The sequence below is a fragment of the Canis aureus genome, chromosome 12 (assembly GCF_053574225.1).
Source record: "Canis aureus isolate CA01 chromosome 12, VMU_Caureus_v.1.0, whole genome shotgun sequence".
NCBI lineage: Eukaryota > Metazoa > Chordata > Mammalia > Carnivora > Canidae > Canis > Canis aureus.
In genome coordinates this window covers 27821733-27837601 of record NC_135622.1, presented here as the reverse complement: position 1 = coordinate 27837601, position 15869 = coordinate 27821733, and the positions used below count along the sequence as shown (strand labels likewise).

Here is a 15869-nt window from a genome sequence, read left to right as displayed (position 1 = left end):
AAATTATCCCTTTATCTGAGATACAGTTACAAATATTTTTTCCTTGGGTTGTTTCTGTGTTTTTACTTTGCTTCTGGTGACTTCTGCAATTCTGAAAGTTAACTCCTTGTGTCATTTATTGTCCATTCTTTACTCCATGCTTTTGATCATACTGGTTCCACTACTAAGAATAACGTTTCCCTTCTTATCTATATGAGGAACTCCTGCTCATTCTTTTAGGCCTGACTCATATGTTGTTCTCCTTGACCCTCTGTCCTTCACAATAGATGTTGTCATTCCTCCCGGCTATTCCTTTCATACTTTGTCTTACCTCTATTTGCCACATTGCCTTATTTTTGCTTGTATTTATCTGCCTTTCCTATCTAACTAGGAATGCCTTACCTGTCTTGTTTCTGTACCTTCTAGCTCCTAGTACATAATATTTACTTAATAAATGTTTGTTGAATAAATGAGTAAAGAAATTGTTGGTGGTGATTACCACCAACATTTCCTTCTTTACTTCAGCTGATCTAATTTTTCAAATGAAACTTGTATACCAAATATCCTTTTGTTGAGAAACAGAAGTGAAGGGGAGGGATAAGGAGGCTTGTCTTTGCTGGTTAGTGATGTTCCTAGGTATTTTGCCATGCTCAGTGATGAGGAGTGGACTTCTTGTGTCTCAAGAAGACCTCTTATGGCCCCATTTATCTTGACTCTTCTGTGTGAGATTCAAGAAAAGGCGATGAATTACCACACAGAAAAAAATTGTTTTTCAGTGAAATTTATTTCAGAATCATGGAAGCAGTGTGATCATACATAATCATTCATAAATATTCCTATTTAAACAATCTGAGCTTATACATTTTTTCAGCCTTGGCAAAAGGACTTGATATAAAGATGGCACACCAGTGGAAATTAAATTCACTTCAGAGCTATGACAAGTGGGCTTTTTCATGGACACTGATGCTTCTTGCCCCTCTTGACTTAAACTAAATAGATTAACCCACCAATAAATAAATAAATAAATAAATAGTTCAATGGTTGTTCATCAGAAGCTGGGCACAAAGGAGGGTTTCTTGGAACCTGATGTATAATGACTTCTGCCAGGCTAGCTTCAGATGAGTAGAAGAGATAAAGAGACCTGACTCAGCAGAGGGATTGGCCCTGGGAAGGGGGCTATTCCGCTTGGCTGGTGGACAAGAAATCTTAGCAGTGATTTAGGGAAGGCAGCTGTGCACTTATTAGATAATAGTGAAATTCAGCCTGAGGCCACATTTAAAACCCTTCTACTCCCTTTCCATCAGCCCTAAGGGTTACCCAGCACTTGTGGACTCTCTGGGTACAGGTCTCTAGGAAGAGAATTCCATGGTGAAGTCAGTTATATCCTGGCCACCTCTGGTATTTCCTAGGAAGACAGGCATTCCTTCGACTTGAGAGGTGCTGATGTACCAGTTAGGGTACTGAGAAGACTCAAATTCCACTGTGTTCTTGATTTCTATCTTGTTGAAGACAAATCGCTTTTCCATCTTCCTCTTTGGGTAGACTTTGGGGTCTACCTTCTGCAACAAAACAGAAATAACAATTTTTATCAGGGAAGGGACAAAGACACTCTGGTGAGGTTATTTTCTGGTTCAGCTAGAGAGGAAACTGAGGAATCATAGGACCAGGATCCAGACTCCCGATTTATCTTTGTGGCCCCAATTTTCTGTGTAGTGATTGAAAGAGCTCTTACTCTTTTCTGAAACTTAGTATCAAATGATAGGGAGCAAAATATAGGTGGGAATTTTATTAAAAAGTGAGAATTAGATTAAAATTTCTAAGAGTAGCTAGCTTTCCAGCGACTTTTGCTGTATTTTTCCATATGGCCCTGGCTAGAATGACTTCACAATGACTAGACATGAAACTTTTGCTGGGATAGCTGGTTGTCAGGAGAGGGGAAGGTGATTTTGGGAGTGGAGGAGATGACAAGTGATAGCTCCCTTGAATTGATTAATTTCCCAAGGTGTCATTTATCAAATGGAGTAACTCCAACAATGTTATAATCCTTCTAACCCTAACATTGTATAATCTGTTAGGTGGTAACAATGCCAGGACATAATATCAGAAAAATGACTTAATTTTCTGTGGTGGAGGTGGAAGTTGCATACATTTAACAATTATATTAAATTTGTTGACATTTATGCAGAATTATCAAGTAGATCTCCCAGATTTCCTGGGGGGAAAAGTGGTAGTCTTGGAAGTAAGTGAGGGCTAAGGTTGTTTGAGAGGAGCCTGGGAAGCCTTTAGCCACTTGTACTCACTCACCTCTAGCTGTAGGGTGGGCTTTCCATCCTTCATCACACAGGACAGGTACAGATTCTTTTGTTTGATGCCCAAGACCACAGGTATCTTGTTATTACTTTCATCCCCGTGCACAAAGCTCATGTGGAACACCACTAGGGAAAAGAAGGGGGCCTTGTGGTCAGGAACACATAGCAGTGCAGGGTTAGCCCAGCTACTAGACCCCAAACCCAGGACTCATACAATTAACATCTTCTGTGAGAGCCCACACTGAGGTCCCCATGGCCTAACAGATAGGATAACTTGGCTTCTCATAGGCAATAGCAGGGTTAGTTGGTTGATTCTTTTCTCCAAAGAATGTCTGGGGGTTTCTTAAAGCCTCATCATATGGCAATGAAGAATTAGGGAGTCTAAGTTTTAAAAACTGAAGGAAGGAAGCCATTTCATGACTGGTCAGTGGTGTGCCCAACCACATGAGCAAAACAATTTGATCAATGTGAAAGGCAAGAAAAGAGGTAGATCAGGGTTCCTGAAAGATATCAGGGATAAATCTGTTTCAGGAACATGGAACAACAAGTGGGAAGAACTTTGGAGAGGGGAGGCTTAGCTGGGTAAAAGGGCTCCAAAGAGACTCATTTTATCTTCCTTAGTCACAGCCATCTCATCTGGGGGCCTTGAGGTCATGCTCACAACCCAGTTCTAAAGAAACAGTTTTGTCCTGGCCTGACTGAGATGCCTTTCTCCAAGGTCAGCAGCCTTGGAAGAGAACAGGCTGCTCCCTTCATCTACTCCCTTGGCTGCACTCCTGCATGCAGGTTTCAGCCACAGTGGCAAGGTGCCAGGCAGATTTCCACAACTAATGGGCTCTCTAGACTTGAGACATTTGCTAGTTAAAATAGAGAAATAAGCTCCTACTTGTCAGTAAAATTTCCCTACAAGGAACCATCTGGTATTGGGCGGAAAGGATGTTAGGGTTAAGGGGACAGGGTTGGAATGAGGATGGACACATTATCTCTTCACCATTCTAGTTTTAACCTCAACAGCAGGAAAAAGGGACCCACAGGCAGTTAGGTCATGTCCATCAAATGACCCCTTTCTAATGGAAGGATTGACATTGCACTATCATTCAAAGACTTGGCTAGACAATGGTCCAGGATGTGCTTGAGCATTCTAATTTCTCAGAATCCCATCTCTTGCTGAGAAATGAACACACTAAGGGTGTTCTGGTCAATCTGGTGTCATTGCTGGGACCCAAATGAAAAGTTTATATATTCATTATTTTATGTTTTTTTAGTTATGTCCATAATTCGCCTTATTGTTCTACTTTGTTAAAAATGTGGAGAATTAGCAAGCAGCCAGGGAGCCAAGAAAGGAGTCAAGATGTCCCCCGTTACCTTGTTTGTTCACATTTTCCCCATTGAGGTGGAGAGCCCGAAGCTCATATGAGTTAGACAGCACCAGGTATTTGTGGCTTATGTCCTGTAACTTGCAGTCCACCGATTGCATGGCTGCATCACTCATAAAATTATCCGCATCTGTTTTGCAGATGATAGGTTCTGAAATGTGGAGCACACATGTTGAGGAAGAAAATCAGAAGAGCAGGCCAGATGATAGAAGGCAGCAGAAATTATTGGAGAACATCCAAGCATACACAGTAAATACCTTCTTCAAAGATGTAGCAAAAGATGCTCTTCAGGTCATCCTCCTGGAGGACCTGTGGGCAGGGCTTCTTCAGCTTCTCCAAAGCTACAATGACTGACACGAAATGCCTCAGACTCTTGTTACAGAGCTGGTGGGAGACTTGCAACTGGATGCCCTCATCTACCAGAGAACTGTGGTTCAGGTCTTGGCAGCAGCACTGTGGAGAGACCAAGGAAGAGTTTGTTAAGGTGGTCAGGCCAGAGAACTCCTGTTTTTTACATCAGAGAGGCTGAAGGGGCCTTGGAAATAACTGAGCTTCTAATGTTAAACTCTCTTCTCTCTGAAGCCTAGAGAGGTTAAGTGATTTATCAGAGGGCATGTGGCAAGTTAGAGGCAGATTCAAAACCAGAACTATAGGTTTTCTGATGGCCTATATGGTGTTCTTTTAGAATAAGACACATGTCTACCTCATTTATCTTTTTTATACACTGTTCCACCTAACCATAAATTTACACCTTCTTAACCTCTATGTCTTTTTGTATCCGTAATGCTTTAACACTTTGTATTTAATTTTTCATGGCAATGATGATCATAACATTTTATATTCATCTATGCTCATTCAACAAGTTTTTAATTATTCTATACAAGTTCTTTCTTTTTTCCTAAACACTGTCTTATAAGCATTCTACAAATACTTTAAAAGTGGTTACTATTTGTGAAATATGTTTCCACTTTCCCATTATTCAGAGAAACTTCCCATTATTCATAGAACTGGCGTAACTATGTGAAGGCTTAAGTGAGGTTGCCCTGGTACCATGATAATGGTTTGGATACTCAACAGATAGTTAAAGAGGCCTCTAACAACACAGAGGAAAGCTGAGTATGAGAGAAGTTCCTGCCCAGAAATCTGGGAGCAAAAAACTATTCTACTTTTAAAGGGGAGCAGATATACATTAATTCCCAAGGACTTAAGTGATTTATGTAGGCTGAATCTTCTCCTAAAAGGAGAATCAAATTTGCATTGGAGCCTTGGCTGCTTTCCTAACAAAAAACCAGCAAGCTTTATCATCACTGCCATCCCTCCACCCTGTGCAAGCATGGCCATCATCACCAAGCCATAGTAAGTGATTGTGGGAGTGGTGTAGTGACCAAGTCAGCATGCAGTGCCATCTGCATCTGTCTTACTGCAAGAGATGAAAGTCCTTTCATTACAAAATACCCTGGAAACAAGGTAGCCCAGAACCCTTTTCCTGGAGCCTCTCCCATATCAGAGTACCTCCAGGTGTTGTGAGCTAAGCCCATGGTCTCACCTTCACATTTCCAGGGCCATCAGCTTCAAAGAATAGGTCATTCTCATTGTTACTGTAATAAAACCAGAGAGATTGTTCAAGTATGTCTCTCAGACAAGTTCTTTTTCCTTCCCCCCAAACCGTCTTCACTGTTAATAGGAAACTACAAATAGTATGTCCCTTAAAGTTGCTAAAAGCTGCTGGCAAGTTTTATGGTGATATGCATGGAATGGCGTAGGAGGCAGGGCAGATATCCTAGATACTACCTGTTGGATCCTGAGACCTATCCTTCATCCACTTAACATCTGAGCTTTTCTTCTCTCTCAAGCCAAACTTTGCCAAAAGGTTGCCTGTATTGTTCACTTGTAATCTCTTTTTCCTATTTGCCATTTGCAGGGACCCTTGCAGCAACAACATGTAGATAGCCTATGGGTCCAAAGAAAGGCTAGACTTGCAGTGGGAAATCAGTCTTTAAACCATGTTAACCTAGAGCCCTGCTTGCCACTGGAAGAGGAAGTTTGGAGAACAGATCTGGTCTCCAAGCACAGATAACACCCCACTCTTGAAAGAGGAGCTCTACTCATATGGCTAATCTCAATCACCTCACTGACCTGGAGTAAGCCATCATTTCACTGGTGAGTTCGGGTACTGCTGCCATGGCTGCTTTAGAAACCTGCGTAAAGAGGAGAAAATAAATGATTCCTGCCAGGCCAGTCTCCCCCAGGGCTGCCTTCATATGTGAGTTTCCCTTAGCACCTGGTACATGGCAGGCATGTAAAGAAACAATCTTTAAATGAATGAGTGAATGCATGAAAGAACCTTCCTTTGGGTGCAGAGGAAACATTTGCTAAACCAAACCCAAACCAAGAGTATATTTGTAAGATCTGGAGCAGAGGCTTTGACACTGATTTCTCAGTTGTCAAGCTGCTACATAAGCAATACTCGTTCCCAGAAATTTTCACAAATCATAGCCATAATCTCAGGCAGAGAGGAAGGGAGAGAGGGAGAAAGAGACAGACAGAGACAGAGAGACTTGACTGGAACCCAGTCATAAAGAAGAGTTAGTTCAAGTTGTACCTGAATAGTGAAGACTGGCTGGAGAGAACAGAATCCTGGAGTAGACCACTGTACCTCGACGAGCTATGCTGTTTGCCAATTTCTACCTAACTTTTATACTCTTTAAAAGCAGAAGTAGATAGCTGAGAAATTTCCTGGTCGGTTAACAATTTCACAACCAAGTTAAAAAAAAAAAAAGAAGAGGACCAGTGGAAACTTCTAGGGTAGATTAAACTGAAATAATTGTCTAGCGCATGAAGGGCAAGTGGTAGCAAATGATGACACATTTTCTCAAATGTGTCATTATGCAAATCTATATTGTTTTTTTTGACAACTGTTACACAAATGATGTTAATATTAAAAGACAGGATTTTCCTAGGTTTGAATAATATTTTAATTTAGGGTCTCTGGGACAAAGTGGAAGACACACAGACACCTATACAAACAGGCTCCCTCACTCATGCATTGCACTTACATTTAGGAGCCTTTCAGAGAACCTGGAGATGGATTAAGGGGTATAAAGAAGTGATGGTAACCATTCCAGTCTGAACTAAGGGTGCTGTTCTCTACTTTGGGAGCTTGAGGTCAATTACAGGAGCCCCTGAAAAGATAGTTGACCTCCTAGGATGGGACAGAAAAAATATAGTTGTGCAGGGGTTCAGGCTTCTAATGGGATGGGGGGAACCTTGCAGATAAGCTCATTCAACTCTTTCAGACCAGGTGCTGGGACCCTAGCCAGTTACACATGAAATCTGTATCAATACTTGATGAACAGTGAATAAGCCTGGATTGAGAATGTATTTGAAAAGATTGTGAATAAGTCAAGGTTTCAGGATCACAGTCACTTTTTAAATTGCAGACAAGATGTTTTCTGCCTAAAATCATTTTTCTCCTAACTTTGAAAAATAGAATATTTTTTAAAAGAATATCCAGCTGTGACTATATCTCTTAATATTTCCAAGAGTTATTAGACTGTTTTTTTCCAGGTCTATTGAGATATAATTTAAAAAGATTGTTTAAGGTGTACAACACAATGGTTTGCTATACATACACATTGTAAAAAGATGACCACAATAGGTTAATCAGCATACCCATCAGCTCACGTAATTGTACATATTTATCTTTTTATGGCAAGAGCATTTAAGATCTACCCCTTAGCCACTTTCAAGTATATGATATGGTATAGTTAACAACAGTCACCATGTTGTATAATAGATTCCTAGAACTTATTCATCTTATAACTTGAAGTTTGACCAAACTATTCCCATTCTTTTCTCTGTTACTATGAGTTTGCCTTTTTTCTTTTTGTTTGCTTGTTTTAAGATTCCACATATAGGTGAAATAATAAAGCAATTGTCTTTTCTGTCTGACTTATTTCACTTAGTGTAATGCCCCCAAGGTCCATCCATATGCACAAGTGGCAGGATTTCCTTCTTCTTCTTTTTTTTTTTTTTTTGTGACTGAAATATTCCTTTATATATCATATTTTTAACCCATTCAGCTGTTGATTGACATTGAGGTTATTTCTGTGTCTTGGCTGTTGTGAATAAAGCTGCAATGAATGTGAGAGTGCAGATGCCTGAGACAGTGATTTCATTTCCTTTGGATATGTGCTTAGAAGGGGGAATTCTGTATCATATGGTAGTTCTAGCTTTAATTTTTGGAGTAACCTCTATATTGTTTATTTTCCATAAAGGCTGCACCAATTTACATTCCCACCAACAATGTTCTAAGGTCCCTTTTTCTTTTCTTTTTTTTTAAGATATGATTTATTTATTCATGAGATCACAGAGAGAGGGAGAGAGAGGCAGAGACACAGGCAGAGGGAGAAGCAGGCTCCATGCAGGGAGCCTGACGTGGGACTTGATCCCGGGACTCCAGGATCATGCCCTGGGCTGAAGGCAGGTGCTAAACTGCTGAGCCACCCAGGGATCCCCATAAGGTCCCTCTTTCTCTGTAGCCTCAGCAAAACTTGTTATTGCCTATCTTTTTGATGATAGCCATTCTAAAGGTGTGAGGCAATTATTTCTCATGCTTTCAATTAAATTTCCTTGATGATTAGTGATGTTAGGCATCTTTTCATGTAGCTTTGGTCATTTTAGTGTCTTCTTTGGAAAAATGTCTTTTGAGGTCCTCTGCCCATTTTAAAATTGGATTATTTATTTATTTTTGCTATTGAGTTATAGGAGTTCTTTATATATTTTTGATATTAACCCCTTACCTATAATATGATTTGCAAATAACTTCTACTCTGAAGTTACCTTTTGGTTTTGTTGATTTTTTTTTTTTTCTGTGCAGAAGCTGCTTAGTGTAACATAGCCCCATTGTTTATTTTTGCTTTTTTTTGCTTGTGCTTTTGGTGTCATATTCAAAAAGCCATCAGCAAGACTAGTGTCAAGGAGCTTTTCCCCTATATTTTCTTGCAGAAGCTTTACAGTTTCAGGTGTTACTTTTAAGTCTTTAATATAGTTTGAACTAATTTTTGTAAGTGGTACAAGATAAGGGTCTCCAATTTCATCCTTTTGCATGTGAATATCCAGTTTTCCCAACATCATATATTAGAAAGACTATCTTTTCTCTATTGAGTATTCTTGACTCCCTTATTAAATATTAGCTGGCCATATATGCATGGACTTATTTCTGGACTCTCAGTTCTGTTCCTTTGGTCTACATGTCTGTTTTTATGCCATTACCATACTGTTTTGATCATTATGGCTTTGTAGTTTAGTTTGAAATTAGGAAGCGTGATGTCTCCACCTTTGTTCTTCTTTCTCAAGATTACTTTGGCTATTCAGGTCTTTGGTTCCACACAAATTTTAGGATCCTTCCTTCCTTCCTTCCTTCCTTCCTTCCTTCCTTCCTTCCTTCCTTCCTTCCTTCCTTCCTCTGTCTTTCTAAAGAAAAAAGAAAAAGAAAAAGAAAGCATGAGAAGGTAGGGGAGGGGCAGAGGGAGAGGGAGAGAGAGAATCTCAAGCAGGCTCCACACCCAGCATAGAGCCTGATGTGGGGCTCAATCTCACAGCCCCTGAGATCATGACCTGAGCCGAAATCAAGGGTTGGATACTCAATGACAGCCTCCCAGGTGCTCCAGGATTGTTTTTTTCTATTTCTGTAAAATATGCCACTGGAATTTTAATAATTTAATAATAAGAATAAAATAATTGTAATAATAAATAATAATAATTGAATCTATAGATGGATTTTTTAATAGATGGATTTAAATAGTATGGACATTTTAGTAGTATTAATTATTCTTTTTTTAAAAAAATTTTTTATTTATTTGTGATAGTCACACACACACAGAGAGAGAGGCAGAGACGTAGGCAGAGGGAGAAGCAGACTCCATGCACCGGGAGCCCGATGTGGGATTCGATCCCAGGTCTCCAGGATTGTGCCCTGGGCCAAAGGCAGGGACTAAACCGCTGTGCCACCCAGGGATCCCAGTATTAATTATTCTAATCCATGAACTTGGGACATCTTTCCATTTATTTGTATTTTCTTTAATTCTTTCATTAATATCACATAGTTTTCAGTGTAGAGATCTTTCACCTTCTTGGTTAAATTATTCCTCTTTATTTTATTGTTTTATTTATTTTATTCCTATTTATTTATTGTTTATTGTTCCCACATAAATGGGATTCTTTTCTTTATTTCTCTTTTAGATATTTCATTGTTAGTGTATTAAAATACACCAGCTTTTATTGAACTCAGAGACCAGCAGAGTGCCCACCCAGGGAACTGCTCCAGGGTAGCCTTCACATTTGTAGAATAATTGAATGACCAGATCATGAACTGTGTATGGAGCCTAGGAATGGGGCCTTCATCACCCCTTTTGGCACATCTATAATACAGCACTTATTGCATTGAATTAAAACCTTGCTGACTTATCTGGTTCCCTTAGGAAGCTGTGAACTCTCAGACCTGGGTCTGGTGTAGTAGCTGGCATGCAAACTGAGGCAGCAAAAGTTTCTTGCCTGTGTGGGTAAGCAGGAATTTGACAGATTTTCCCTTAAATGATCATGTGCTTACTATGTGTCAGGTACTGTGCTTGTTCTGTGTCGTCCATGGGACAGAGTCCCTGATTTTCCAGGTAGAAGGGAAATAGACTCTAACATGGGGCAAGGATTGCCCAGCACACTGGCTCACCAAGCAGCCTTCTGATTCTTAATTTGGCTCCTAGTATCTTGATATCAGGAAAGTAGACACAAGAATGCCATATTTGGTAAGTTATATGTTCCACAGGGAATCTGAAGCTGCATCCCATCCAATGCATCAATTTCTTGTGAGTTTGGTAATCAACAGCCAGGTCTCAACTCTGAGCCCTCATAAAATTGGGTGTCTGGCTCTACAGACACTTTAGAGGTCCTGTCTAAGGAGTGTGAGGGATTTTTCTGTTTTGCCTCCATAGACTTCACTTTGTAAATTAAGCAGTGGTCCCCAAACTTCATTGAAGAAACTATCACCTTGCTCAGAGTCTTTATGCTGGAGTCAGCAAGACATGGAGATCTGACAGCAGTCTGGGCTCTCCTGACAGAGAACACAAGGATGCCTTTAGTCTGTTGATGTGGTTAGAAGTTGAGTGAAGGAGGATGAAAGCCAGTGACAGAAAGGCAGTATGCAAAAGACTGAGGTATCATTTCTGAGTTAATCTAATCTGTTTCTAAGGATTTGAGATTGAGGTCAGGAATCTTGAGTCTACTTCTCCATCTTTTAGCATCTAGGGTGCATAAGTTACTATCCATTTTGCTCAAGGGAAATTTTGGAGCCATGAGGCAATGCCCCGTGACGTAGTAATTTCTATGGTTCGGCCATGTCTCATCCCAGCCTGGACCCCAAACCTGGCAGCATCCTGTCCATCTCAGGAAGTGAAACTTCTTATTGTGTCAGGCAAGCATGTTGCAAAATGCATGTATCAAATCCTGTCTTTTCAAGGAGACTACTCAGGCCACAGCACTTCCTTCTAGTCCCTAATCAACAGAAAATGTCTCACTACAGAAACAGTTGCACTGGGGGAGGGCCTGGAAGAGTGATGATGTAGTGATTTAGTTTTGCAATGCAAACTCAAGGAAATGGAACAAGCAGAAGCGACGAGTTGGCAATGCCAGGATGGAGTCAAAAGTTTTGGGGGGGATTCTTCAGCTTTTGAGTCACTCAAGCCCTTCTCATCTGCAAGTTACCCTCTACACTGGCAGATCATTTCTTCAAGACAAGAGACTGGCATTTATTCAGAACAGCAAGTGCCTTGGTACTGTCTTATGTCTGATCTTAAGCTTCTAGCCTCTTTTAACAAGATTGGCCTCACCCAAATGGTCTTCGATCATTTTGAATAAGAAGAGAAAATAATCGTGGGTTAGTTCTTATATTATCATGTGTAATTATAGTAATATCGAGTCTCTGTCATTGGCCATTTCATTTTTGTTGACTGTTTGCACAGAAAAGCATTAAGCCATGACTATCCCCACCATTTTCTCCAAGTCTCATCTCATCCTGGCATTGACTCCCTAATACTATTCTTAAGTCTGTCATGTCTTTCCACCATTTCTATGGGTCTTTCTGGTATCTTAAAGTATTTACAATGTCCTGTGTAGCCATGGTTGTCTCCATGGATACCTCTCTCCTATTCTTTCTGTTTGAGGGGTTATTTCAGATTGGAGAGTCTAATTTTAGTTTTGAGACCTCTGCTCTTCCTCTTATAGCATCCTCTCCATGGAGTCTGCCCCTCTCCTGGATCCAGTTACTCAGAGCAGACAGGCAGGTTCCAAGGTTGCTCTATTCTCCTCCCTGGTCTAGAACAAGAAAGACTCAAACATATGATCAAGCTGCTGAGCCTAGTGAGATATGTGGTCTGCAGAGACTTCTCTCTATTGGCTAAGTCATTATTCCATCTCTGAAAGGCCAATGAAAACTTGTCCTTCCTTTGGATTCAACAGTAAAAGCCCTTTGGTATGTGAGGTGGATGCCAGGACATTTCTACTCTATATCTTTTCTTACACATAATGGGTAAAAGATAACCACAAACACAAGGCTCTCATGATACTTATACTAGGAGTCTGGAAACATTATGTATAGGGACCAGATAGTAAATATTTTAGGCTTTTGTGGGTCATAGTGTGTCTGTTGTAACTACTCAAGCCTGCCATTATTGTGAGAAAGTGTAGATAGATAATACATAAATCAGTGGGCTTAACTGGATTTGGTCTGCAGGTCATAGGATACAGGCCCCTGTGTTATATCATTGTGTTAGACCATATTTCTTGGATATAAATTTAGAAACAATACTAAAAAAAAAACCCTGTCCTTTATTGAGTACCAGGCACTTTTTTTTTTATTGTCTTATTTAATTTTTGCAACAAACTTTAGGGTAGATAATATTGACCCATTTCACCTATGTGAAAACCAAGACTGACAGATAACTTAAGACCAAACAAACAACTAGTAAATACTGAAACCATGACTCAAACATGGTTTAGTTGAACCTAAACCAGATCCTTTTTTTTTTTTTTTTTAAATCACTTTTAGTTGTTACAAGCATTTTTTTGCTCCTGTTTTATGCTGGCCACAGTGTTCATCTGCAGACTTCTTTCTCAATAATTCAATTATATTCTAAAGGGGGATGCCTGGGTGGCTCAGTGGTTGAGCATTTGCCTTTGGCTCAGGGTGTGATCCTGGAGTCTGGGATCGAGTCCCACATTGGGCTCCCTGCATGGAGCCTGCTTCTCCCTCTGCCTATGTCTCTGCCTCTCTGTGTGTCTCTCATGAATAAAAAAAATAAATGTCTTAAAAAAATTATATTCTAAATGACATTAGCTTGGCAGATTGACGTATCTCTGCATCTCTGCCCATAAATGTTTCCACACTGTCCTCTTAGGATTAGGGTAAACTCTGTTCCCTTGTCCTTCCTCCTTTTCCCACCTGGCTGTGACATGTTGTGTGAATTTTCTTCTTTCTCCTTCTCTCAGGGTAGCATTGGGACTTTCCAGATTGGGTGTTTAGTTCTCTCTCTTCTGTTTTCTGAGTTTCTTCCTTATTCTTTTCCATGTTCTCACCTGCAGCTCTCTTGTTTGATTTCCTTTATCCTTTCCTTTTTCTTTAAGATTTTGTTATAGCACTGTCAAAAAAATCTCTTTGGAGTTACTACCCCTGGAATCGTACGCTTTAAAAAAAGTAATGCTTAAAAATACTTTGCTCCTAAAATCTGTGATGAAATACTTCTCTCCTAAACTGTCTGTGGTGTGTGTATTCTACTTGCTGATTATTACATAATTAAATGTGATTTGGCCATTTCCTTCCAGGACTTAAATTAATTTCACTTCTTCAATTACTTCCTCCTTGTTGGCTGGAACTGAGTTTTCTATCTTCTGGGAATAGAAAGGTCTTAGCAAAGCCACTCAGGATTTGTTGGGTGCAATGGTCAAGACTATGACCCAGACTCTAGGTGGTTGGTCTCACCTAATTACTGAGCAATGTGGAATAAGAAAGTCTGACTGTATAAAGATATTATAAAAATTCTGCCCATAATTCAATACAATGGATAGATATTCCAGAATTCAGCAACCTCTGACTTGGGATTCCTTTTTCTCCTTGGTAATAGAGGGTTGGAAACTCTTCCAATATGTAGTAATGAATCTATGAAGCTGCCACACATGACCCATTTTTCAAAGTAGGTTTTCACAAGGGAGGATGTTTGATATGATAGTTCCAGAAATGATTTATGAAAGTTAACTAATGACATGTGCAAGCAGAAAGTTATATGTTAGAACTGGTAGTGATTTAAAAAATATCCTTCTTAGGCTTTTTGTTAATATACCTGCTCATTTTGAGAGTTTCAAATAATACAAAAGTATTTAAACTAAAAAGGAGAAGCCCTTCACTCTCTGTACTCCACTGCCTCTCTCACTGGATAAGCCATGTCACCAGAAAGTATCCCAGTCACTGCCACCCAAGTACTCACCCATCCATTCATTCGTTAACCACCTCAGTTCTTCGAATAGGTCTTTTTAGAGCACTTCCTGACTGCCTGGGATTTGACCATTTCTCTCCATCTTCATCATTATAATTCAAGCCATTCTTCCTTCTTACCTAGGTCATTTAAATCATCTCCTAATTGGTTTGCTTGCTGACATGGAAACCCCACCCATCCATTCCCTATACATCAGCTACAGGGATGTTTCTACAAAGCAAATCTGGTGACATGAAGCCTGTGCTCACATCTTATCATTGACTCCCTATCTTCTTCATGGAGGAGTCCAAGCTCCTGAGCATGGCAAGCAAAGTCCACCATGAAATCCCCTGCTCTCCTCTCCTACTGCACACTTGAGCTCTCCCAAACTATTTGTACTCCCTTGAATGCAATAATATTCTTTCTAGCCTCTGTGCTTTTGCAAAACCTGTTCTTTTTACCTGGACCCTTCTTCTCCTCTTTGTTTGTCCATTGCCTAATCCTTCAAAACTCAGTTCATACTTTGCCTCCTCCATGATATGCTCCTTCTCAAGCTAGAATAGGTGCCCTTCCTCTGTGCTGTGTGCCTCTAATACCCTTTACAAACCTCCCTCATTATGTTTTATTTGCTCATCTCCCTTACTAGTAACATACCTGTTGCAAGAATGGGATTATAGCTCTTATCTCTATGCCTGGCACATGACAGTGTTCCATGAATGTTGGCTGACCAAATGAAGGAAAGTCAGGAATGATCATGCTGCCACTCTCATGGCTTCCATCTTAAGCAACTTTCCTCTATTTCCTTAGAAAAGAATATCTTAGATCAAAAACAGAGACTCACCAGAAGTGCAATGTTCAGCTCTGAATGAATTCCTCAGTAAGCAGCCTTATTGATAATAGAGGTGGCAGGTAGGCCCCAAAGACTCGTAGAGATTTCTGGGCCTGACCAAGGGTGCTGTTCTCTTGGAGAAGTGTAGTTCCTGCCACAAAGGCACAATGAACACCTTGCTGGCTTTAGTCAGAGTCAGTGTCCATCTGCTCTTCTGGGGGAATCCTCAGCTTTTTATGAAGTTTTCTGGGATAGGGAGGTGATAAGAGCTGTGATAGTGTTCGGGATAGGGAGGTGATAAGAGCTGTGTTCTCTTGCTCTGTGTTTCACCAGAATTGCCTCAGGAGGTAAATTTTTGAAGAGACACTCCCATTTTCCCCCAAAAGGCAGTTTTGAAGTATTACTTGAGGACTTTTCCAAATTCCTCTGAGAATTTGGGAGTTCCAGAAAGATAAAATCAGAGGTGATAATACATCAGGATAAGTAGCTTTTGAAATGACTTCCATCATTTCAAAATGTAAGGTGTATTTGTGTGTGCGTGTGTGTGTGTGTGTGTGTGCGTGTACACAGAGAAAGGAGAACAAAACTATACAAGACATGGTACTCATCCTTAAAGCGTTTTTGCAAATGCCTACAATTTAAGGCAGAATATGGCAAGTGTTATGAAGTGTATAAACTGCCACAGAGGGTTGTCTACCCTTTCCTCTACATGTGCTCAGGGACGTGGCCACGAGAGAGGAAGGAGAGAAACATATGATTTGGCTCTCTGTGAACTGAGGATGCTCTAGGCTGCACACTGATATGCTGTTTGGGAATTTGTGGGTTCATGTTGGAAGGATTGTTTACTGCAGAGCAG

At 40.2% G+C, this 15869-nt stretch overlaps 1 protein-coding gene and 1 long non-coding RNA gene across 3 annotated transcripts in view; one reads left to right on the top strand and one right to left on the bottom strand.

The window, feature by feature from the left end:
• LOC144280843 (uncharacterized) overlaps positions 1 to 8036 on the top strand; it is a 49547-nt gene extending 41511 nt beyond the window's left edge. The window contains exon 3 of the long non-coding RNA XR_013349247.1: positions 3806 to 8036. This is a non-coding gene — a long non-coding RNA (uncharacterized LOC144280843). The remainder of the gene's footprint in view (positions 1 to 3805) is intronic.
• Positions 745 to 15215, bottom strand: IL1B (interleukin 1 beta). Of its 2 annotated transcripts, none has more exons than XM_077843269.1 (7): positions 15026 to 15215; positions 5801 to 5862; positions 5211 to 5262; positions 3922 to 4117; positions 3654 to 3815; positions 2284 to 2414; positions 745 to 1538 (listed from the first exon to the last, which is right to left on the bottom strand). In XM_077843269.1, exons 2-7 carry the CDS (start codon positions 5845 to 5847, stop codon positions 1329 to 1331), a joined length of 798 nt encoding a protein of 265 aa, XP_077699395.1. In that variant the 5' UTR covers positions 5848 to 5862; positions 15026 to 15215; the 3' UTR covers positions 745 to 1328. The 2 variants fall into 2 exon arrangements, with proteins under 2 accessions (XP_077699395.1, XP_077699394.1); XM_077843268.1 differs by lacking the exon at positions 15026 to 15215 and adding an exon at positions 6267 to 6351.
• Positions 15216 to 15869: the final 654 nt, after the last annotated feature.

What these genes read in the sequence shown, in the direction of transcription:
- IL1B (XM_077843269.1), bottom strand. Translation starts at nt 5,847, where the DNA reads ATGGCAGCAGTACCCGAACTCACCAGTGAAATGATGGCTTACTCCAG. An exon ending in TTGCTACATCTTTGAAGAAG is followed by an intron (nt 3,816 to 3,921) that starts GTATTTACTGTG and finishes TCCACATTTCAG; the next exon opens with AACCTATCATCTGCAAAACA. An exon ending in AGCCCACCCTACAGCTAGAG is followed by an intron (nt 1,539 to 2,283) that starts GTGAGTGAGTAC and finishes GTTTTGTTGCAG; the next exon opens with AAGGTAGACCCCAAAGTCTA.